The sequence below is a fragment of the Hipposideros armiger genome, unplaced genomic scaffold (assembly GCF_001890085.2).
Source record: "Hipposideros armiger isolate ML-2016 unplaced genomic scaffold, ASM189008v1 scaffold_77, whole genome shotgun sequence".
In the NCBI taxonomy this organism is placed as follows: Eukaryota; Metazoa; Chordata; class Mammalia; order Chiroptera; family Hipposideridae; genus Hipposideros; species Hipposideros armiger.
Window position 1 is genome coordinate 731,070 of NW_017731427.1, and position 24,270 is coordinate 755,339.

At 49.9% G+C, this 24,270-nt stretch overlaps 1 protein-coding gene across 1 annotated transcript; it reads right to left on the bottom strand.

Moving 5' to 3' along the window:
* Positions 1-5,820: 5,820 nt before the first annotated feature.
* Positions 5,821-21,407, bottom strand: SALL3 (spalt like transcription factor 3). The gene is made up of 5 exons (XM_019643342.1): positions 21,367-21,407; positions 21,270-21,310; positions 10,424-13,336; positions 9,867-10,207; positions 5,821-8,648 (listed from the first exon to the last, which is right to left on the bottom strand). Exons 1-5 carry the CDS (start codon positions 21,405-21,407, stop codon positions 8,217-8,219), a joined length of 3,768 nt encoding a protein of 1,255 aa, XP_019498887.1. The 3' UTR covers positions 5,821-8,216.
* Between the last annotated feature and the right edge of the window lie 2,863 nt (positions 21,408-24,270).

Genomic DNA, 24,270 nt, shown 5'->3' on the forward strand with positions numbered 1-24,270 from the left:
GGGGGGGGAATATGCTGGGGACCCCTTTCAAAGCCCAGCGAGGCGGATCTCTGGGCCCTGGTGTACAAATCCCGAATTTAAGATTCAGAGAGGACGAGTCACAGGGAATTTGAACTTAGGTCTCTGATCATAAGGCCCATGCTGGTCAAGGGCTGGCACGCTATTCACTGACCGTGAGCGTGGCTCACAGGGTTGGCAGAGAGAGGGCCTCCGGCCGAAGGGAAATAGCCTAGAAGGTTCCACCACACCGCTGTTAGTGCGGCCGGCAGGGCACGCCTGATGGGCAATTATTGTTGGGCCATGGAAGGAACTGGGCCGGCCAATCTCCTTCCTACGCGCCCGTTTTTAGCCTCTTCCTGCTAAGGGAGAGCTGACTGCGGACTGTGGGGAAGGTCTACACCGGCTCCTTCGTGTACTTGTGAGGGTCTCTGCATTCGAGGGTCAGAGAGAACTCGTTTTCTACCACATTTTACTGCTAATTTTTGAAAGTATGTCATATGTTGAGAAAGGTGGGTGTTTTAAGATTGGTTAAAGGTCACAGGTTACAGTAGGGGCAGAGGGAGCTCCCAGGAAGCTGCTGGCAGGGTGGCGAGGTCCCACACATTTGTGCAGCCTCTCCACATGGGTGGACATCTGACCACTAAGTGTTCCCTCACGGGACGCCAACACATCAAAGGAACTGCTCAAGTGTCCTGCATCGCAAAGCAGGGAAACACCAACGTTGAGTATTTTCTAATCTAACGGTCCAGCTAGCCTCGCAAACATGCCAACTGCTTTGTGCCTACGAAGTCTGGAAAACTAGCATTTCCTTACCGCAGTGGATACGTTTTAACCGAAAGGAAGTTGGGTGGTATTTTCTGCTCAAAGCAGCTCACTGGGGTTTCTGGACAGACCAATGCTCGCTGAGGGGAGGTAACTGCACCACCTCGAAATTTCCTCCGAGAGTCAGGGACGTGCAGCTATCAATGAAGTAGAAATTCTGACTGAATACTGAAGTAAAGATGAAAACAATTTAAATTAGTTCTTACAAGCTTGCAAGATGCAGATGGGGGTTTAAGATTTCAAAATGTGAGCTTCATCAAAGCCAGTCAATGACAGTTTTCTGCAAGATCCTGCACTTACGTTCTCTCTGCAGCTTGTTCCTGAAGGCTCAATTTGGGGGGTGAGTCCTTTCTTTCTGTGGTGACCAACACGATTTTAATGCACTTATGATTCTGCATAGCTACAATTATTCTCTAACACTCCCAAAGCCAGCCGAGCTAGATGCCCTCCACACTCAGGGCCCAGGGCAGCGAGCTCTGGCTACCATCACTGTTGGGGTTCACGGCCAAGTCTGCTCGGGAGCCCCAGGCTTGCTGCTCTGCCATGGCCGGTGTATGTGTCACACACACACACACCCCACACAGATGCGCAGCCTGTCCCCTCGGCCCCTGAGGCCCACCAGTTGAGGCCACGTGTACCTGTGTCGTCAGCACGCCGGCCGGGGTACCACTGCGGTGGCTTGTTTGTCCCACACTGAAGCCAGCGGGCATCAGGACGTTTGCTCCTCTCTGCTTCCCTTTGCAGGGCAAATGAAGAAAACCTGAATTCGTCTTCAGTGACACAGCATGTCCGGCCCCGAGTCTCATTTCTTTGAAGACCACCGACTTGGTGTTTCTAACCTGAGCATGTGAGTCAGGCCACTGGAGAAAAAGGTTTTGGGGTTCAAAGCTTAGCCTCAGGCCAATCCTTGCCAACAGCCAAATCATGATTTTAATAGGAAGCTAGCTCTCCTACGCCCCTGCTGCAGGACCGCTGACAACAGGTGGAAGCAAGATTACAGCAGGAAAGAGGAGAGGCGGTCTTCAGCTGGCAAGGAGTTAAAGGGGAATGGGTGTGGGGACTAACTTACAGGACGTGCCAAGGGACGCGCTGAGACTAGGAAACGTCACGTGGGGCGTCCCAGGAAAAGCTGTTTACAAACATCTGTGGATAAAGCTGATTCCCCCACGTTGCCTGTAGCTTGTTCATGGAAAATCTACGAGGTTAACGCCGCTCTGAAGCGCGGAGGTGCTGGCGAGCCTCACATCTGGATGTCTCCGTGCGTCTTCACCCCCATTGCAGGCACCGTTTCCAGACCAGCTTCTTTGGAAACTGGCGCTCCCTTCTCTGCATGGAGGCGGTCAAGCTCCAGTCTTTTTGGGGTGGGATGACAGGCTGCCTGACTTCCTGCCCTGCGTGCTGCCTCCGGATCGATGTCACATGACCGACGTGCTCCCCTGCAGGACAGAGCGGTGCCTGCGATGGACCCCAGCTCGTGAATAACAGCCCAGGTAGGACACGTCTGGGTCACAGACCTGTTCTTGGTGACTCCGAGCCCAGACTGTTAGGGTGCTTCAAGTGAGCAGCTCAACTGCACCAAATGCGGTTACTGAAAGTCACCAACAAAGCAAAACGAACACTGACAAAGGACGAAAAGCCCGAAATAAGACAAACTGGAAAGGAAACGGCCGCGTTTCTTGCACTCTGCACACAGGTCTACCCCAGAGAACTGCTAGCAGACCAGATGATTTTTGAGGAAAAACATGACAACTCTAGGCTTGTTTGTGAAGGAAAATGGATTTATAATTCAAAATCTAATTTATCTTTAAATAATTTGAATGAGTGGGGAAGTTTCTAAGTAGTTTTCCATTATTTATCCCTAAAACTTTCGCCATCCAGAGTGTGGAAATATTTTTTCTAAGCCTGCTTGTTTTTCTTTAGCGGTGGTGTTTGCCGGAGGGTACGGCATACTTCTTCTGGGTAATTTTAAGGCATAACAAGCTCTGTTTTTAAATTGTGCTTGATACAGCAAATAGAAAAAAATAAAACAAATGTTTTTATCATAACGTAATCCAAGATCCGACAGTTATAAAAGAACTGTGGCGACTTTTTTCCTTTAGGTATTTATGTCCCTCCTTGTAAAGCGTCATTAAAATGCAGGTGTCCTTTAAGTTAAGCTAGAAAGAAATTAAGCCCAGGGAACCAGTGGGTGCCTCGCGCGCCAGGATGGGCTGAAGGAAATAGTTACGCTTCTCTGTAAAAATTCTAGCTCCTAAGATCATTCTACAATGTTAAAAGACGTGCATCGTGCCAAGTGAGAAGGTACGGAGACGCAATGAGGTTCCCCTGCTCACAATCATCCCATGTGTCTGCACACGCGTGAGTCACACGGGGGAGGAGGCACGTGCCAAGGCCCTCCACCCTTCGCCTCCTGGGCCTGGCTGATGGCTCTGTTTTTCATCAGTGATGTAAAGCACCGGTGACACAGCAGAGCATGAATGCACCCTTCCACCAGTGACATCTCTTTCCTGTCTCAGCAACCTGATTATTTCCCACTGGGTTACCCCAGGCCCAGGTCGGTGAGCCACGGGCAGCCAGTGACACTTCCAAAGAGGTGAGGCCGAGAAACGCAGCCACGGCTATAAGTTAGGACAGGAAAACTGTGCTAACAATTTAGGCTCTTCAACACACACTCCAGGAACAACAAGAAATAGCCATTGCTTTAAATCGCAATCTTCTGAACATGTACGTGTGGCCCCTTAATGACAAGCTGTACTGTGCTTCTGTGTGTAATACATGTGACCAACCAAATCACTTTTAAAAGACCATTTTTTGATAGAAAATGCAGTAAGCATAATGTTTACAGAGCTTGATTTTATTTTACCTTAAATATAATTGCATTTTTAAAAGCTTCAATAAATTCAATGATTTTTTTTTTCTAAAAAAAAGTCAAAGGTACCAACACATTTTTTATGGTCCAAAAATGATTCCACATATTTTCTTTAGCAAAGTCATTTGTAATAGATTTCTCATGTTTATATTCTTAGATAATCATTTGTATTTTCTCTATAAATGCTGTCAATGAACCTGTCTGGTGAATTTTGGGGAGAAAAGGACGGTATCCATTAGTGGTAGTTACTTAAAAAAAAACAACACCAAAAAACCAAAACACTGAGTTTTAGAAACAAAAAGGGATTTCACACCATCAAGCTCTGCCCGGTTCTTGCAGAAGAGGAAGGGGACTGAGGGGCAGTGAGGCCACTCGCCCTGGTGTCTCCATGCCCTGAGCCCACGGAGCCCGCCCGGACGCCCGGGGCCTGCTAGCTAGGTACAGACGTGTTCACAGGAGACGGCAGGAAAACGCCTCCATGGTGATCTCACTTTAAAGTTTTCCCTTCTTAAAAAACGCTGAAATAACACTCCATGTTTCCCACTTAGGTGAAAAACGAAAGGGGAACTTCCTCCCAGTTTTGTAGATCCGACTTTAACATGGCTGACACTCAGCAAACAGGCCTGCGACCGCAGCCGTGTGGCAGCCTGTTTTCCACGTGTCACGAGAAACTTCACAAGGAATAAACAAGTGTCCCTCTGCGCCTCAGTCCGGCAGTCAGCAAACGAGCACCGGATGTGGACACAGATGCCATGTATGTGACATTATCAGCCTGCTGTCAGCATGCACGAGGGAGGGAAGTGAGGGCTTTGGGCTCTGGGGCCCCAGGCAGCGGCCAGAATGAATAGGTGACATGGGCAGGTGGGGCTGGAGACAGCCAGGCAGCCGAGTAGTAGAGAAATGGCCGACATGGGCCGTGCTTTGCGAAGCTCAGGCAGGAGCCAGCCGTGTCCGCCACAGAGGACAGGTGGGCAGGGGCCATGCCACCTTCAAGCTGCCGTGGGGACAAAAATCAAACAGTGGAGAGTTTAAAAACAATAGCTTTTCAGCCCTGTAGCAATACTTCTTAATTGGTTTTAAATGTGAATGATTCCTGTAATGCACTTGGAATAGAAATATATTTAAACAAATAGCGTGCAGGGCTGTGGCATTCATGACTCTTTGATGTCTGGCCTAAGCCACTGGAGTGGATGTCACAGGAAGTACATATCCAGGCTCGTTAAGCCAAATCACCTCTATTTTACAAAGGAAGCATTTTTGAAATAAGAAGTGTATCCCTTTTTTTCCCTGCATTTTAATTTATATTAATTTTAAATGGTTGCAAGGATCTTTGAATTTAAAAAAACTGAATTGACTCTCTGATTTAGTCACTCTCTAGCCCCTACTTCCTGTTCTGACACCATGAGCTGAAATCCACGTGGTTTACTTCCTACAGCCGGTGACACGCTGGAGGGCTGTCCTGGGCTGTCAGTTGGGTGGTTAGTACCTTTATCAGTCCTTTAAAATCATCCGGCACTTTCCAGGTAAAAATTACTGTGGCTTCTAGGTAAGAAGCAGTTACTTAAGAAAAAAAGAAGAGGGTGTATATGTTGAAATTATTTAAAGTTTTAAGTCTTATCAAGTGCTCTGGGTGAGGTAAAGCTTGTTGAGAGTAAAAATCACCTTCCATCTGAACCAAGGACAAGGCGATGCTGAGGGTCACTCTGGCACCCTCCCTCCTGCCCGTGTCCTTCCTAGGACGTGATGGGACGCACGGCTACTTAGTTTTCAAGTGACCTGAAGAGCCAACATTGTCACAGAATGCTGATGATGGCAGGTAGCTCAGAGAGCCGTCGTTTTTGGACACTGCCCCACAGTCTCTAGTGTGTTAGGCATTTCGGCTACCTTTTCTTCCACCACGGATGTGAAAAAATCTGCAACTGGGGGGCTGAATTTTTATTTTAGAAAAAAGTGGTGAAAAATAAAAAATTCAAGACTCATCAAGATACGCTGAGATATTGCTTAAATCTAAGCTGTCCATCACGGCGCCTCTCGCTGGGGAACCACCACGGGCGTCAGCCTGCCACATACGACCATAAGCTAAGGTCCCACTGCTTCCACGCGAGTAATCAAGGACTGTGATTCAGAAGTAATGCCACATCCTGCATTTTATTCAATTCCATATGACAAAAATAGTAACCTAGACTAAGACATCCATTTAATCAGCAGATGTGTCGAGCCACAGATTTCATCATAAAAATATCGGCTCGTGGGAACAGCCCCCGCTGGCCCAGGGCGGCCTGCCCCACATGGCGCTGCGGTAGAAAAATAGTGTCTCTCTTCACCATGCAGAGAGGGGGACGAGCCCTGAGTGCAGGAGGGGTCAGCGTCACCGTGCCTTCACGAGCCATCTTATTTACAACACTTACATTTCTCTTTTAAGTTATATACACATCGTTTTCAGAGGAGAGCCAACACTACACAGTACCAAACGCTAACAGAAAAAAAAAAATCACACCGAAAGGACACAGATAAATAGGAGAACATTCAAGTGCTGGAACACAGCATCAGGGCGCCACCTCAGTGCTCTCTTCCGGGTGCTGACACGGCCCCAGTCACCCCGTGACGGGAGATGTCACACCGTGGGGACACACTGTGTCTTCACCGCGGAAAGCAGCTGTGGAGATGGTTCAGTGTTCATTTCTGGCAGAAATAAACAGCCACGTCTGCCCTTTTATGAGTCTTCGACACTCTTTCTGTTCGGCGACACGGCGTGATTTGCGGCTGCTGTGGTTGTGTTGGGAAGATTGTCCTATTTTTCTGTTTCGACTGGGAAGACAACACTGCCTGACTCCTTGTTCAGGGGCCCACGCGCCAGCACTGTCACTGGCCACCCACGACGCCTCTGGGACAGTGTTGTTGGGGGAAGTTCCCAGTCAGGCTTCAGCCCGCTCGCCACGCACAAAATGAGGTAGAACACGCAGCCCGCCCGCCGCCCCGCCCGCCACCTGCAGGGCCCTCCTCACCGAGGCGACTCCGCCAAGTCCCCAGCTCAGGACGGTGCTCCGGAGAATCAGGTGACGCTGTGCTTGCTTTTCACCCGACAAGACAATAAATAAATCAAGAACTGAGCAAATTCCCCAGTTGTGACTGATTCAACTGCCAGACCCCGGTGTTGCTCCCAGGACACCGTGACCGACACTCGCAGGAGTCAGCTCCTCGTGGGGTTGCGAGGAGGAGACCGGGTCACAGTGGGTCGTACCTGCGTGCGCTGCCAGTTCCTGCCTCTGCTGCTGTCACCGCCCTAAGAGGAGTGCATCCGAGTCTCCTTAGGGTGGGCAGGTTTTAAACGCGCTTCTTAGGAAAGTTAAATAAATCATCTTAACAAGTGGCAGGCAGGCCCTAGTTTACTGAGGAGCTGACAAGTCCTGGTGGCTTTTCTGTGTAAGCAGCACAGACTGCATACTGCCTGACCTGAAGACAAAACAGGAAACTGTAACAGCTTTCTTCATTTTCCTTAAATCAAAGCACTATTTATAAAATACTTTACATATCTTTAAATTTGCAAATTATAGACAAACCTCCGTAATACAAAATACTAAAAGTGCAATAGTATAAATTAAGAGTTTGCAACCACATTATACAAACATTACCTTTTTATTGTACAGCTTTGATACGTGAAATATTTACTCACAACTGTCTATAATGTTGTGAATTATTTACGGTGACGTTTGTCTGTAACTTGTTCCCAGTCGCTGGGCTACAGACCACACTAGAGAACAACTGTGCACATAGCAGCTACAAACATTTAAATTAAAAAAAAGAAAAAAAAAAGGAAAAAAAAAAAAGGCTTGTTACTGACAGGTACTTGCACACAAAAAGCATGCTGTCTTTCCCAACAGAACTTCACAATTTTGCCTGCATTGAAATAACCCACTTATTTATAGCAAAACAAATCTTGCTTTAAAAAAAAAACAAAAACCACACAGCCAGATGTATTCTGCAGTACAAAAGCTACCTCTAGAGTCGGGGCTGCATTGTCTGTTACCCGCATAATCTGAACATTATAAATACTACAGACAAAGGTGCTGCCACAGGACGCAGCATTGGGAGGACCAGACCACGTCTTCAAGATAAGAGTTCTGAGAACAGAGTTCAAGTTTCTAACTACTGCGAACAAAACCATCGGATGAGTGTCACCGGAATACCGCAGGGGACCTTCGCTCCCTCTCGGGATTATCAGGTTTCAGGAGAAACCAAGTGGATGTGCTCGGAGCCCTTTCGTTCCCAAGGCGGTTTTCCAGGACTTGTGTTTGACTGACATTTATTTCACAGGCTGCAGAATTCTGAAGAACAGTCAAGCTCCCCGTGGACAAGGACCACGCAGTGCTTACGAGATGACCCTGCGGCAGCCACACAGTTAACATATTTTCTGCCATGGGGACCATTTTAAGGAGGCCCCGGGCATGGCAGGTGTGCAGCCTGATGGTCACACGTCACAGTGTGTACGAGGGACAGAGCGGGTGGACGGCCGCAGTGCGCTCGGCTAGTTAATCCCAATCTCCTTGTTGTCCTCAATAAACCTGGTGAACGGCCGGCTGGCCCCCGTTTCGGAGCTGGCTTTGTCCAGGCCCACCATGGGCGGGCTGCTGCCCGAGCGCGCCTTGTCCATCCCGGCGGTCAGGGAACCCAGGGGGGGCATGGCGCTCCCGCCGAGACTTACGGGGAGCTGGGGGACACCTCCGTTCTGGATGACAGAAATCTCATTGTTCTTCATAGCCAGGCCGTTGCTGATCGCGGCGGCGTACTGGTTCCAAAAACTGGGGTCGACGTTCATTGCTCGAGCTGCCAGGTCTTTCTGGAACATCTCTGAGAACTTGAGGGTGTCGCCGCCGAGTAGAGCCATGGGGTTTTCCACAGACAGGCGGCGGCCGCGCCTGGCAGGAGCGTTGTTCCACATGTGCGTGCCCATGTGCACCTGCATGTGAGACACGGAGACACAAGTCACAGGTCAGCAAGCAGCCCTGCAGGCGTGCGCCCCTCCGCACGCTTCCCCGCGCCCTCCGGACACAGTGGGCCTTGCTCACAACGGGGCCTTTCCCAGGCAGGTCCTTCATGTGGGGACAAGAAAACATGGTTAGGTGCACTTTTCTGAGAATCTCGTACACAAATACGCAACGTTTCTTTTTACTAAATACAAAAAGCAAAAACAGCCAACGCATCAAGGAATGTTTCTTCCAGCTGACACACCTGCTGGAATAATTTCCCCAGAGGTGTGAGACCCACGTGCCCCAAGAAGACGCTCAGGTGCCCCTCGCTCCTGCGAGACCCGGCGTCCTTTGCGCTTCTCCCGCCCCCTTCAAGTGCCTGCACTTGGGGCTCCTGGCGTCCCTGTGCCTCCTCTCTGCCGCCTTCTTCCAAACACGGGGAAGCGTCCTGGGCATCTGTGGTTGGCAGAGACCGCAGATGGCCCTTGTCCTCCCAGTAGGTAGAAACCACAGGTGCTGTTCTTTCACGGTCTCTGAAGAGTTACCGAGACCCAGGCAGGCATGGGACACGGATGGAGGGCACACATTTAGCTGGGGTGTGAACACTGGCCTGCACGAGCCATCTGGTATCCTGTCACACGCTCCGCCTCCCACGGGATGCGTGTGGCGTGGCTGTCATCTTAACTGTGGACACCGAGCCACACTGCTGGCCACTGGCCACTCCCCAAACGCCCACCACCCGTCTCCACAGCCACGTGGACAGAACAACAGGACCCGCGTTCCGGCCCCGGTTTACGCTTTTTGTGTCGTGGGCAAGTGTTTAAAGGCCTAGAATCTTGTCCTCTGTCCCAGATTCACAACAGCCCGGGCCCTGGGCCCGCCCACCCATAACAACGTGTGTTGCCCCGGCACAGGCTGCACAGGCCCCTGGCGGGGAGACGGCTGTGTGGGAAGGTGACCCCTCACTGCAGCCAAACGGCATGTGCGCCTCAGCAAGTGTGAGCACAGGCGCACGCGCACACCCACGCACACGCACGCCTGCATGCGTGTGCACACGCCCCACAGGCACTCACACACCGTCTGGCGTGGGCTCCCTGGCATCCCGTCCCCTGGCCTGGACCACGGCAGGAGCCCCGCATGCCTTGCTGCCGGGTGGGGGCAGCCCCGGCAGCGTCCCTGGGACTCAGCGGCGCCAGCCTGTGCCTCACCTTGAGGTTGCCCTTGGTGGTGAACGCTCTCCCGCAGATGGTGCAGCCGAAGGGCTTCTCCCCCGTGTGGGTGCGCTCATGGATCTGCAGGGCGCTGGCCGAGGAGAAGGTCTTCCCGCACGACTGGCAGTTGTGCTGCTTGGGCGTCCGGCGTGGCGGGGGGGCCAGCATGGGCGCGAGGCCGGGGCTCAGCACTGTGTGTGGGCCGGCGGGCACCTGGACGGCGGCCGGCAGGGGCGGGCCCTCGCCCAGAGTGACGGCCTTGCTGTGCCCGTTCACTTCCATTTTGATGGTGGCGGGCGTGGAGCCGGTGACCAGGCTAGGAGCGCTTTGGCTGGGACCTAGAGCAAAGTTGGGGTCACACAACTGAGAAGGCAGCTCTCTCAATTTGTGTGTCAGCAAGTGCTGCTTTAAATTACCCGAAGTGGAGCACCCGCGCCCGCAGGCCGCACACACGAACGGGCGCTCCTTGGTGTGGCTGCGGTAGTGGATTTGCAACGCGCTCCTGCACGCAAAGGGCTTGCCACAGACATGACACACAGTGCTGTCACACTTACCCCGTTCTCTGCTCAGGAACAGCAGGCCGAAGGGGGCCTCCTCCTTGATGGCCGGCCGGCCCGGGTGGGCGGCCGTCAGGTCCAGCGCGCCTCCGTTCTCGGGGGCGGGGGGCGGGCTGTCTGGCCTCTCCGTCTTTAGCGGCAGGTCCTGCGGCTCCTCCTGGTGGCCGAGGCCCGGGGACTTGGAGGGCAGACTCTCGCTGTGGCTGTTCACAGGGGACAGGGCCTGCATGGAGGCCGACGACTCAGACAGGGCCGGGCTGCCCGCGCTCCGGCTCTCCAGGTCGCCCGCGGCGGACGAGGAGTCGTTGCTCAGCCGGTCGCTGTCCCCGGACCCGTTCTCCACGGCCTTCAGGGGCGTCAGCTGCGGGCAGCTCATGGCCGAGTCCATCATCTTCATCTGGTTCTCCAAGGCGGCGATACTGGAGATGACGGAGGGCGGCGAGGGTGGCCCGGAGCCGGGGTAGGGCGGCAGCGGCTTGCACGGGTCGCCGGCCGAGTCCCTCAGCTCCGTGTCGTCCTCCATGGAGTTGTCATCGGCGTCGTCCTCGAAGCTGCTGAGGGCATCGGCGGCCTGCTCGGCGTCCGCAGCGTCACGGAGGCCCTCGGGCAGCGGCGTGTTGGGGATGTGGCCGCCCATGTGCATGCGGATATGCTGCTGCAGCACCACCGCGTTGGTGAACTTCTTCTGGCAGATGGGGCACGAGTGCTGCACGCGCAGGGGCGGCTTGGCGCGGTGCACCCCAAAGTGCGTCTTCAGGTTGCCCTTGGTGGTGAAGGCGCGCCCGCACATCTTGCACTTGAAGGGCCGCTCCCCGGTGTGCGTGCGGTAGTGCATCTTGAGTGCACTCTGGCAGCTGAGCACCCGGTGGCAGATGACGCACTGGTTGGGGTCCGTCATCTTCTTGTCGATGTTCTCCACCAGCTGCTGCAGCTTGGATGTCTCTGACGTCTGCATGGAGTCCAGCAGCCCCCCGAAGGGAAACTTGGCCTTGAACTGGTCAGAGCCGGCCGTGAGGACAGGGCTGCAGAGGCCCGTGGAGGCGCCGCCGTCTGTGAGGGCGGTGGCAGCCGATGTGGACGTGGCAGAGGCCTGTCCACCGGCGGGAATGTCTCCCACCCTAGCATTTGTGCAAGGCAGGCTCACGGGCTCGGTCTTGGTCAAGGAAGACCCGCTGAGCATGGGCTGTGGGGACTCAGCGGTCACTGGGGCACCCACCTCGGAGCTGTTGAGGCCGGGGGACAGAGAGGGGCACTCACTGGAGGCGGGCGACGGCCGCTGTGGGGAGCGGCTCGCGGGCGTGAGGCTGGGAGAGTCGGCGTAGCTGCCGACGCCGGGGATGGTGGGCGGCAGCTGCAGCCCCACTGACGTGGGCACCGTGGGCAGCACGGGCTTGCTGTCCAGCCACGTGGTCACTGGCTTCTCTGGGGGCAGAGACATCCCGTAGGGGATCCCGGAGCAGGTGGGCACGTTGTCCAGGTACTCGGGGACGGGGTAGGGGTTCATCTGGATGTGGGGATACTTGTCCTTGTGCCTCTGGAAATGCACCTTGAGGTTGCCCTTGGTGGAGAAGCGGTTCCCGCAGACGTTGCACTTGAAGGGCCTCTCGCCCGTGTGCGAACGCAGGTGGATCTGCAGGGCGCTGTCGCTCCCGAACACCTTGGCACAGAACCTACACTTGTGCTTGAAGAAGGGGTCCTCGGCGCTGGCCTTGGGCTCGAACACCGACACGTTTGGGGGCTTGCCCTTGCGGTGCTTCATGAGGGCCGACAGGGGGTCCAGCGCGTTGGCGGTGGCCGCGATGCTGACGAGCGGGTTGGGGAAGATTACGCTGCTGGCGGAGGTCTGAGGTAGAAGTGGGTTTGGCAGGCTGGGGGCCGCGCTGGGCAGCCGGCCGGGCCCCAGGCCGGGGGGCGTGGAGGCATTCTGCGGCTGTGCAGAGCCACCGGAGGCACCGGCCACTGAGGCCGGGCTGGTGCTGGAGGACGCTGGCCCGCTGGACTCGGGGACTGAGGGGCCCCCGCTGGGGACGAGTGGGGTGCTGGCTGCGGACGCCGGCTGCGACAGCTGCTGGGGGCCCTCAAAGGCCGGCGGCTGGGCGGCGGGGCCTGGCACCGTGGGGACAGGCGGGGCCCCGGCGGGTAGCTGCAGGGCCGAATGCGTGGCCAGCCCTTGCAGCTGGCTGGAGGCCGGCACCGGGGCGCTCTGGGCCCCCGCAGCCGCCCCAGGGTTCAGCGGCGGCCTCAGCGGCTGCCGGCTCATCATGGCCACCTGGCTGCGGATCTGCTCGATGAGCTGCAGCTGGTGGATCTGCTGCTGCTGCAGGGCCATGAGCTGCTCCAGGATCATGGGGACCGCCACCGCCGCCACCCCGCCGCTGGATGCCACCGTGCCTGCAGCCCGCGCATTCTGCGAGAACTGCGCCACGGCCACCTTGGTGCTCAGCAGGGTCTCCAGTGTCACATTCGTGCTTGGCATGCTGTAGGTGGCCGCTGGCGCCGGCTCGGGGCCCTGAGGTAGAGGCGGCTTGCCCGCGTGCGAGGGGCCTGGGTTCTGGAAGCTCTTGTCTGCAGCGGGCTCCACTTCCATGGGCTCCTCCTCCTTCTCGGGGGCCCTCACCTCACCGCCCTCCCCATTCTCTGGGGGGGCCGCCTCCTCGGCAGCCTCGCTCTCCGTGTGGTCGCTGGGAGAGCTGGCTGGGGAAGGTTCCGGAAACTCTTCCGAGGGCGGGGCCGTCTCATCCTCGTTCACAATCAGCACCAGCGGGTTTTTGGTGCAGCTCTGCTTGTGCTGCAGGAAGTCCGTCCACTTGAAGAACTCCGCACAGCACTTCTCACACACGCTCGTTTCTTCGCTTCCGCTCCTGCTGTCATCCCCACCGTCGCCGTCGGTGGCGCCTTCCCCGGGGACGGCTACGAGAAGCAAGAGATTATATCAGCCAGCGACCGGCGAGACAGCCCGCCCTCCATTTCAAAATTTTGCACATACGTAAAATCAATATTTTTTATTTTGTACAAATTACCCCACTTGAACATTCCTGACGCCCAGCGTGTGTGTTCCATGACTCTTTCTAGCTAGCTAATCATTTTCTTAGCACAATCCATCAAATTATGAGGCTCTATCAATTGTGGATACTGCTTCTTAATGAAATTCCATAGAAGCCATTGATTTCCAATATTTTCATACAATCCGCAGCCACCCTGTCTGTTGGGTACAAAGCCAGCTTTCGATGGGCTCATTAGGATTCCCTCTACCATCCGACTTCCTCATTTCCAGCAAAATTAGAGAAGCCTTTGCCAGTTCACTTAACATTGCTAAACTAATCTGTAACCTTTCAAACTCACGTCAGCACCTGACAGGGGAGCCAGCCACCGCCTCTCCGGGCTCCGGCCTCGGAGATTTATCGTCTTTCTGCCGTGTGAGACATTACAGATTTAATGTAATTCTATAGACCCTTTCGAATCAACGGGCATTTGTTTCACGTAGGAACTGTCGGCTAAATACTTGCATTTGTAACAAAGAAAATATAAGCACTTCTCTCATCTCTGCTCACAAAAACCACCTCCCCGCCCGTAGGTGAATAAATCCATCCCACATCCTTCTGGCCTTTTCTCTGAGACGTGGGTACTGTCCACACTTTAGGATCTGCCACGTGCACGTCACCGGTATGGTCCAGGCCTAAAATGAATTATCTTTAATACCATTAATGGGCTCTTATCACAAGCAATATTTCTTGGAGAAATGAACCAAAATTATATGTTATTGTTATCAGCCAATAGAGCTCGGCGGTTTGGTTAACAAACTAGAAATTATATATTTAAAGTTCATTTATGTTGACATGTTTAACATGAGAATGTTGCAGTCAGACACACTTTTTGTACCTATTTTCATCTATTCTCATAGAAAGACTTAGCAAATTATATGCTTGTGCCGTAGTGGAAAACCCTCTAATTGGTTACACATGTTTAATTACTGTTGTAGGCAGCTACTTCCTGACTCCCTCACCCTCTTGTGCCGAATAACAGCCGTGTTTAATGAACAATTCTAATTCACACCTGATCAAATACATAGCTGTACAGGAACGAGAAATCCACACACGACAACACTTCCAGTTCCTACGTTTTGGGGAGTCAGGGTGAAAGGTGACTTGCAGTAATTAGCGGGCTCTGTGCTGGCCTGGACACTGCTGACTCGGAACTGCTTTTTGTCAACGTACAGATGCAGTGACAGCCACAAATCAGTTCGCACAGAGAGAAATGACAGCTGCAAATCAGCTCTTGGTTACCACTTGACTGTGAAAACAAAACATCCTAAGTTTGTGTCCCCGGAAATAATTTACAGTTAACGCCATCAACAAATGCACTTGCTAAGGAATCTCCATGTTTTTCCTTTTAGGGTTTTGGAAAAAAATTTAATTCAGCACTGATTTCGATAGAGAAATATGATTAAAAAAAATATCCTGCGAAAACATTTAGTTCCTCTACTGGGAAAGAAAATAAAAATATTTTTCAAGGCTAGCCTGCTGCTCTCCATGAGGCCATTACTTCCAGGTAATTTACACATGCCTTTAAAAAATTATTAGCAGTGTTCAATTAGCATTTTCTTAACTGGCTAAACCATGTGAAGGGGAAAAGTTAGAGCCCATAAAGACCTGCTGGACTTTTAAACTCAATTCAGTGAAGATCAGACCGCAAGGAGTCTCATTACCGCATGAAGGAAGGAACGTAACAGCGTCTGTGCCGAGGCCGGGTCTCCTGGAAGCAGAGACAGCTGATTTCTACTGCTGATAGGCACACGAACAAAATAAATTCTCCAAGCGCTTAACTTTGCTCAATGTATGCAAAATCTCATTTTAAACTTGCCGAGGTTATGGAACAGGGCAAAACCAAAACAAAAACTAACATCTTCAGGTAAATGGTTGGTTTTCTAAAGATTGGTAAGAACTAAGGGCTGTCTCAAATTTTAGTCATGTGTTGAAAAAAATATCACACAATGCAAAGAGCCTCTCCTTTTAAATTTCTTTGTCATAGTGGACTGTTTTCCTGCAGACTCACAGATTTACACAAGTCGGAATGGCCACTGGGGGAGAAGTCCGGCTGCACGAAGCGATCGCACCAAACCACGTCCTAACGACTACAACGAAACACGGCACAGAACTGCTTCAAAGTTCCTTCCCAGTATTTTAAAGCTATAATGGAAAGACCTGCCAGAGTCTTCACAAAGATTTTTATCTTAATACTTTTCGAGAAAAACGCCAAGAAATTAAATACTGTTAATTTTGAATATCTTCTCCCTTTAAACTCCTTAGAGGAGATAAAATGTTTAATTTTTGTCTGGTACAGAAAGCATTCACACGGTATGTACATTTCAAGTTTTACACAATGAAGCAAAGTGTATATCTTATTTAAAGATTATTTTCCTTTATGGGGACTATGTGTTAGGGACCATTCACTGAGAAAAAGCTTTAAAAGTATGTTGATTTCTGGATAATTTTTAGTGTGTTGAGTGCTGGAAGAACTCATTGTGAATGACTTACATCTTTACAACGCACACTGTTCAGATTTTCTTTGCAGGAAGCGATCGCATGTGGTAGAAAAGCAGGACTTTTTTCACACTGTGCTTCCCTCCAGTCCATCAGCAACCCAAACAAACCTACTTACTTTACAGATAAACTTTTCCGTCTCCACTGGCTTTTCCTGCTCAGTACTTTTAGGGTTCACCTCTAAATTCACAGAAGTTGGGAAGTGTTCCCACAGGTAATTCCCCTTTCCTCCCACTGGCAGGTTTGCAAAATTAACATTTTTCTTAGTTGTAGAAACTGTGCACAGAACATGGAAGAACTTTCTCCTACACAATAAGTCATTTTGCGTCATGCAATTATGTCTGATAACTACCTAAACATGGCGCAGATATTCTTGTCAACGTAAAATCTCCTTCCACTTACATTCCTTTAAAATTGAAGAAAGCAAAACTGAAGAGAGGAAATTGTATTAAAATGGCATTCTGACCATTTGGACCTGTTAATAGTTCCTTATGAACCTAACAGAACAGACAATTGTGGGATTTTATAAGCAAAGTTTCACAATAAATTTGCTTGCTGCCTAAAACATATTTTTAAAACTATTATACAATGAGTGAGGAGAAAGGCCTTCAATACAGCCCAGATTCCTCATTTAGGACACACAATTCAGGATCGCCACCTGTAATTTTGATTGGTGTTTGTATGCAGTGTCAGTGACACAGCTGCTCAGCCGGTCTCTCCCTTTCCGGCTCTGACTGTCCCACTCGCATAACCTGAGCATGGCCAGCAAGCCATGGGTCTCATCAGATGGCCTTGAATAAAACGCATACAAATACAGAACTCTAATATTTCACTGTTGAAGTGACATTCGGGTGCGGATTTTAAGAGGGTTACTAACAACAAGAGGCCCTGCCGCAGAGCTGACTGGTCAGGGCCTGTTCGCGGGCGAACTGGGAGTGGACACTGCAGAGGCCTGGCTGCTGACGCACTCGGACGGCGAGACGCAGCATGAGGTGTGAGAACCCGCTTGATGGCGCCGCTCGCTCTAGTGATTAAATGTATCGCGTTACCGGGTGTATGTGCTAATCTGGCCGTATTTAGTTATTTTTAAAGATGCTTTCTATAACAAGAAAACCCACGTGGGAAAAAAATCTGAACGCAGCTCACAGTTGTATCACGTAACTTCTTAGGCCCTGTACTCCTGCCATTGTTTTAAGCCAACAGTATGTCAGGCTCAGACATGGGCGACCATCTTTTAATTTAATTTACAGTTTAGACTGGCTGTGCTGTTCTAAGCATAGAAGTCATTGCCTCCATTCGTTAATATGGCTTAAAATCTTTACTCTGAGGTAAAACCATGTCAGTGAGCCACAGACATCAGTACAACAGTACGAGTTTGAGACATGTATTTCCAATGCAATTGGAAATTCTTTCTTTCTTGGGGGAAATTGAAAAACAAACATTGCGAACATTATCACTAGCGTCAAAGATATTTTACCTTTAGCATATTGACTAATCGGCAACGAGGAGGTTTCAAGCTATGAACAGGCCAGGGGTGAGGCAGGACTTTGCAGTGTGCGAGGGTCACATGAGCACACGTGGGCCAAAATGCCAGCCAGCCCACCCAGGACCCCGCTTCACCGGGGGGCTCCCCTTCCTGGGGAGCAGGGCGTGGCCAGTGGCTGCCTTCCCACCATGAGGAAGCAGCTGCTTGGGCAGGGACTGCTCTGTGAGGTCAGCACACGCCAGCCTATGGCCTTGAGTGGGCACCGGGCTAGATGCTGAAGCTGTCCCCTGGGCAGTCAGGAGTGGGGAGAAGACGCAGGCTGAACACATCTGCCTCGGCATGACAGGGGCCTGTGAGGACTGCAGCCGTCCCCACACGGGCTCCTCAGACCTAAGATGTTTCAGGTTCCTGTCTCTACCCACCAAACCCCCGTGATTAGGTCCTATGTTCTTGGTTCTTCAGGAGAGGGGAGAGTGGGTCCCCCCACGCCTTTCAGAGGAAGTCCCTGACAAAGGGATCGCTTCAAAGACAGTCTTGAAAACACATGGAGTTTTTTCTTCTCATTAATAAAACACACAGAGAATGTTTAACAAAAATGGTCCTGTTTTTTGGATCAACTCTTTCGGTGTGAAAGGAGCCTCCTCTACCCACCCCCTCCAAAACAAAACAAAACAAAACAAAACACACACACATACACACACACACACACAAAACCCTGAAACTGTTTTACCATCTCTCAGCTTTAATTCCTGGTGTGTTACATAATATACATGGATCATGTTTTCACTGTCTGCAGAAGTATATAATGGGCTCCTAAAGAATGTGGCAGAACCTTTATCCCATGACGATCTTTCTGAAGGCACGAGTTTTGAAAAGCACTGTTACAATATACACGAGAACACTGGAGACAGAAAGCTTTCTTTACAAATTTCAAACTCCAGCTCTTAGCAAAGCCTTTCTGTTTTTTCTTTTCAGGACTCCAGTGCCTAGTCAATAAGCTGCCCAATTACAAAGAAGTAGGAAACAGGCGTTTGATAATTTTGTTTCTGGGCCTCAAAAGCTCACCTGTACTGTGCTACACTTCCGCCACATATTTTAAATTCCGTAACATTAACAAAAGATGCAGCAAACTTGTTCAGCATGGAAATGGGATGTTAACTTCTCCACTTTAATTAGTAACCGAAAATGCCACGTGGGTCTTTAGGAAAGAAAACATACTTTCTCCTTTGCCTTCGCCATCCCTTAAAAATCTAGGAAGCATTTTTCAAGTTTTCCTAAATTGTTCGGAGACACTTATTTTCTTGCAAATTAATTCTTTTTAACTCCTTATGATAGCTTTGAATCCCATAAAGAAAGATGAATTATCACATACTGAGCCCAAGCTGTGAAACAGGGGGAGACAAATAGAGACCCCTACTGTGTTTAACAATGTAGAAGAAATTCCAGACGCCATAGAAAATTCTGCCCCTTTTCCTAGACCTCCATGCGGGCGAGCCTGGCGCCGAACAGTGGAGGGCACTCTTGTTATGCGGAACGCCAGCGCTGACCCGCACACCAGCTTTCGTCGACTCGGTGGCCCACATCTCAAATTTGTTAAGTAACGACCACCTGTGGCACAGCCACCAAATGTCTTCTGTTTGAAACATTTGCAGTTTTTAATCTGTGTGGTGAAACACCACATACTGCTTCCTTTATGGACCCACGCAGAGGGAGCGCAGACACACTCCCACTTGTTGGAACTATCTGCCTGGATGCTGTATCGCATAATAAGATGTTTGTTACACTTCCAGGCTGCAAAATAGTGCTTTCGCCGAGACGGTGTGCTGTAGTCACACATACGATGGACACATACACATCACCACCTACGCCTGACAACAGCGCATGAACCTGAAATATGTCAGCCGACGAGAAGAATTTCAATCAAGATTCCATGACGGGTGAAAACAAGGTTTGTGCAGGTCACTCTGGGTTCAGATTCAGGAGGTTTAAACTCAGGCTTGGCATGAAATGTGCTAGTTCATGACATGCCTGCTCAGAAATGCCTACACTGCCACCCTAGCCCCGGCCATTTTTCAAATCCACTCACATAAAAACACACAAATACGCGAAAGCACTCAGACATGCAGACACCTGGGTCTAAATGGCCCTGAGAAGCATGGAGGGACACACTGTGTCCAGGAACGGGGCTCCGATAGACTGTGACCATCAGACTGCCTGTGCTTGGGGTTAGGGTATTAAATCACTTCCATTCTGTCATCACTTCCCAGCACTGCTCCATTTCCATGTGCAGAGTTTGCACACGTGCAAAACACCATCCTGGAAAAGCCACTGACTGCCCCGGGCCACCGAAGCCCAAGGCTCTGCACGGACAGTCGGACAGTCATACGAGAGAACTGTCCCACTCTCCACAAGGCCCAGGCATGCCGAGGAACCCAGACTGAGGGCCCCGGTGCCTGCAGGGTTAATTAAACAGTTCAAGATGTAACAGCCACACAAAAGAAACCCGTTCTCGGGTCCTTCTCTGAGAACTATAAACACTTGTGCCTATGAGATGGGCATCTGATAAGCCGGGCGGCTCGGAGCAGCTCGCGGGCCTCTAGTTAACGCTCAGACCCAGTGTTAACACTTAATAGAACAGTGCTGAGTCCTGTTGCCAAGGTCAACAGCACAGATGCACTAATTGTATTATGAGCTTGACATCTAGTGGCCACCCCTGGCAGGGCAGAGCAGGCAAAGGTTAAATCAGCAAGGCTTGTCGAAGTACTTCTGACGCCCCACCTTCAGGGAGAGCCGGTCGGAAGCCGCCAGCACCCTGCAGCCCCACCTTCCCCAGATCTCAGGCCATAAGAGGCTGGCGGCCGCGCTGGCCGCAGGGAGTAGGGACCCTAGGTGTCAAGCAGAATCAGTCTGGGGCGGGGCGATGGGACAAGACAGGCCCACTGAGGACCAGGGTTAGACACCACACTGATATCATCAGGTCTCTGTGGTGGACAATGGGCCAGCCTGGAGGACTCTTCCCTTTAAGTAACAACAAATCAACCCCAGTGTCTAACACAAGTAGAGCCCATTACGTCATATTATTATTATTTCAGCTAATATTTACACTTTCTGTAACAGGAGTTGCTTTATTTGATTGCTTGGAAATCACCCCGTTAACTGCATTTGAAATCATAAAGGCTTTAAAATTATAAGAGAAAAACCTAAGGACAGGGATTTTTTTTAATATGAAAGTTTATTTGAGCTGGTATTAAAACACTTGATTTTCACATCGATTTTGCTTACATCTTACATGAAATGTGTAGCGACGTAAACGTCTGCTGTAATTGCAAGCCTGTCCCCCCAGTAGCAGGACTGGACCTCGGCTTCATGACACTAAGATACTTTGGCCTTATTCTAGCAGCTAGTCCAGGAAACATGTAGGGAAACAAAACTGACAAAAGAACGGAGCCTCTTCCTGCTGTAACAGTATTCAAAAATTATCCTTCTTGAAACTACTTTGCAGCATTAGAGACAGTGCATAACCTCATTAGCAGTTAAGGAGATTTTAATTTTACTTGAAGAAAAGCCTGTGCCAATACGTAGATTTAAGAATGCTAAATTCCAACTGACTGTTCAGGGCACAGAAGGGAAGCCGTGGTTTCCGATCTGCTGCATCCCCCCCAAAAGAGACTGCTCTGAGAGCTACCTTGGGGCGAACGGTAAAGCCTAAGAGATTACAGTTGGAAATGAAATCTGACCGGCTTTGGCCTGCTGTTGCCATCATCTTGTGTACAAAAAATAATCAGCTTGCTAAGTAATTCCTGCTGTTGGTCCATACCTTCTTCCTTTCCTGGCTCCGACCGAGCAGATCTGAAAATACTGGATCATCATATGTTGTAGACATTTAAAATGTACATAAAAATCCCCACTGTTACATAATCAGCTCTTCCTCTGTGAGGTGGGCGGGAACTGGCATGCTTCCTGTTAACCACCAAATTATGCATTTTTAAATAGGTAAAGTTTCTTTTTTACGTTATTTTAAAAATAAATGTTTGCCAATTCTTCCTTTCCCTTTTCCCCATTACTTACTTACTTTTCACCTTTCACGTCTCAGAGAAAACAATCTGCCTACGGATGCTAGAAAGCAGCTTCAGTGTCGTTTCCTTTTCGAATGCTGAATTGTAAATGTGTGTCGTGTGCGGAGGTGGGGGTGGGGGTAGGGGGACTCAGGCAAACCATGCATATACAGATAAAAGAGAAAAGATCTCTGCACTCAGTGCTGGTGGCCTTCCCTTAATTTAAACACAGCCTGTGAATACCACTGGTAAATTCTGGAATCACATGCTCGCCACATTGAAAAGGATTTTTTAAGATAGCCATGTGACTGAAAATAAAAACACACTTTGAAGCAATTAGTGCTAACAAACAAAATACGCGATGGCAAATTGTTTTAAATTATCATATCCTTTTGTTCTTCCTTAAACACGTATTTTCTTTCCAACAACAATAAAATGCGTCTTTATTAAGTTGTATTTTCTATGATAAAGGATAGCAACATTACACCTTTTAAAGTTCTTAGTAGGAGTGTAAGTGCTGTTGTCATTAGAAGTTTTAATCACTCTTTCTCAGAACAAAAATAGTCAGCTGGCTCAAAGGGTTTCATTGTTGGTGGCATACATTTAACTGAATCCTAAATCGGCAACACACTGATTTCTAAATTTTCAGAGACAGGAATGAAATAATTTGCAATTTAAAAAGATGATTCTTATTGGGAATGTTAAGTCTCAGTCATCCTTAAATTTTACAACAGGATAACTTTGGAACCCTACAAAAATCATTGTTACTTTTTCTGATTCTAAATACATTATCATATTTCATTTCTGCAATGGTAAGTTTCGGATAGCACTCAAGCTATTTTTGGATAGGTATCTTTTTTTTTTCATTGCTTGCCTAAAAACCAAAGCCTAAAAAAAGTCCTATTTCTTTTTTAAGAAATAAAGCCTTTTTACTGTAAATGAATGTGGCTGTGGACCTCTGTCCCCCATATTAAACTACATATTTTGCATATAATATTTGTTTTATCCATAGCCTTCAATTTTGCTGCAGTCATCTACTGCTTTAATTAATATGTCACACCCAAAGTGATACAAAGGAATTATTTACTTCATTACTAAAACGATGTGAACTAACTTAGCTCACTTGTAACTCACACATGGTCTGTTTATTTGCATTGCTTTTAACAAAGTAAAAATTTTGAGGCGATCTGATTCATGCTGGAGTAATTTAGTTTTCACAACCATTTATCTTTAAAAAAACTGTTTTAGCTATCTTACTAATGATGACCTATACAAGAGGAATATACACACGAGCATTCCTTGAGTGAGCAGAGAACAGAGTATCTTTTATGCTCTGTGAACAGCCAGCTTCAGCATAATTAGATCAGAAAGAACTATTTTTAAATAGTTTGCCTAAACTATCCTTAAAACAGTCGAGGAAACACTATTGGACGAAGGCTCGCGGCAGACAGGCTGCTGTTGGCCTGTTGCAGTCTGATCAGGGGCTGCAGCACAACTCCTAGGGACTGAAAAGCACAGGCTTGGCGAAAACTTTAACCCCACGGTGGGGAGAAAACCTGAGTGTTTCACCTCTAAATAAATTCAGTACCAACGAAGGGAATTCAAAAGAGAACTTGTAAATAATTTATTCCATCCTAGGTTTTCAGATATAGGCTATATAGCCCTAACGTGTTTACACTATTGAGTTCAGCAAGCTCACATTTCTGAAGTGAAATTAAAAATGAATAGCAGTGCCTCAACTTGTTAATTGTTAAATACCAGGGGTTTTACTCTATTAATTAAAATATGCTTTAATAAAAGGAGACATTGCACATTTTGATAAGGACCCTACAAAGCTGAGAAGTATTTACATTGTTGCATTTGGGCCGGCTGTGAAAGCCGATTTTAAGCTATTCAGGAGCCACAATAATAAAGCTTTAAAATTCCTCACTGGGATGCAATGTAGTTCTTTTGAAGGAAAGACTGTCTTTCTCATTCGGCAGAAATAAATCCATTCATTTGATCATGTAGTCATTGAGGGCAATACAAAACAAACCAAGTGTGAGAGATTCTATGTGATGAAGTAAACAAAACAAAAAAACCCATTTCCATGACAAAAAGATTCTTTGTCCTTAATCCACCCACCATATGCAAGCGTTTCTTTTTAGCATATCTCCGGTTCCAATCTTGGGTGACAGGGCTGCACAGACGCGACCGCCTCACCTCCACAGCGACAAAAAGGCCCGGCCGAGCTCACGCGCTTTAGTTAATGAATTCCCGGCCGCGTCCTAAGCATGTCCCCGTCTCCCTCGCGACGTGGCGGGTACCCGCTTTGTCAAACTTCACAACACCGCGCGACACTCCTCCGTGCCTGCCGGTTGTTTTTTTTTTGCATACAGCCTAATTCTCACGGTAAAAAAAGATGCGTATCTGCCTCCGCACAACTTAGACTCCGTTCATCCAAAAGTTGGCCGTCGTGCGTTATTAAGGAAAGGGCCATCGGCTGTCCCGGCTGCGGGGCGGCGGCGTCCCGGGGCCGCGTCCTGGGGACACCACGGGCCCCGCCGCCCCGCGCGCGCTCGGGCCCCGAACTTCCCGGGAGGAGGCCGGTCCGCCGGCGCCGAGCCCTCGCTCGCGCGGCTCCTACCTTCGCTCGGGGCCGCGGAGAAGTCCCCGAGGCCCGCGGGCCGGAGAGGCGCCCGCGGCGCCGCCGAAACAGGAGCGGGCCGAGCCGACTCAGAGCCCCGAGGACGCGCCGGGGCCGCCGCGCGAGGACCCCCCCCC

What these genes read in the sequence shown, in the direction of transcription:
- SALL3 (XM_019643342.1), bottom strand. Translation starts at nt 21,407, where the DNA reads ATGCCAGTTCCCGCCCACCTCACAGAGGAAGAGCTGATTAT. An exon ending in ACAGAGGAAGAGCTGATTAT is followed by an intron (nt 21,311 to 21,366) that starts GTAACAGTGGGG and finishes ATGATGATCCAG; the next exon opens with TATTTTCAGATCTGCTCGGT. An exon ending in GGAGCCAGGAAAGGAAGAAG is followed by an intron (nt 13,337 to 21,269) that starts GTATGGACCAAC and finishes TGCTTCTCGTAG; the next exon opens with CCGTCCCCGGGGAAGGCGCC.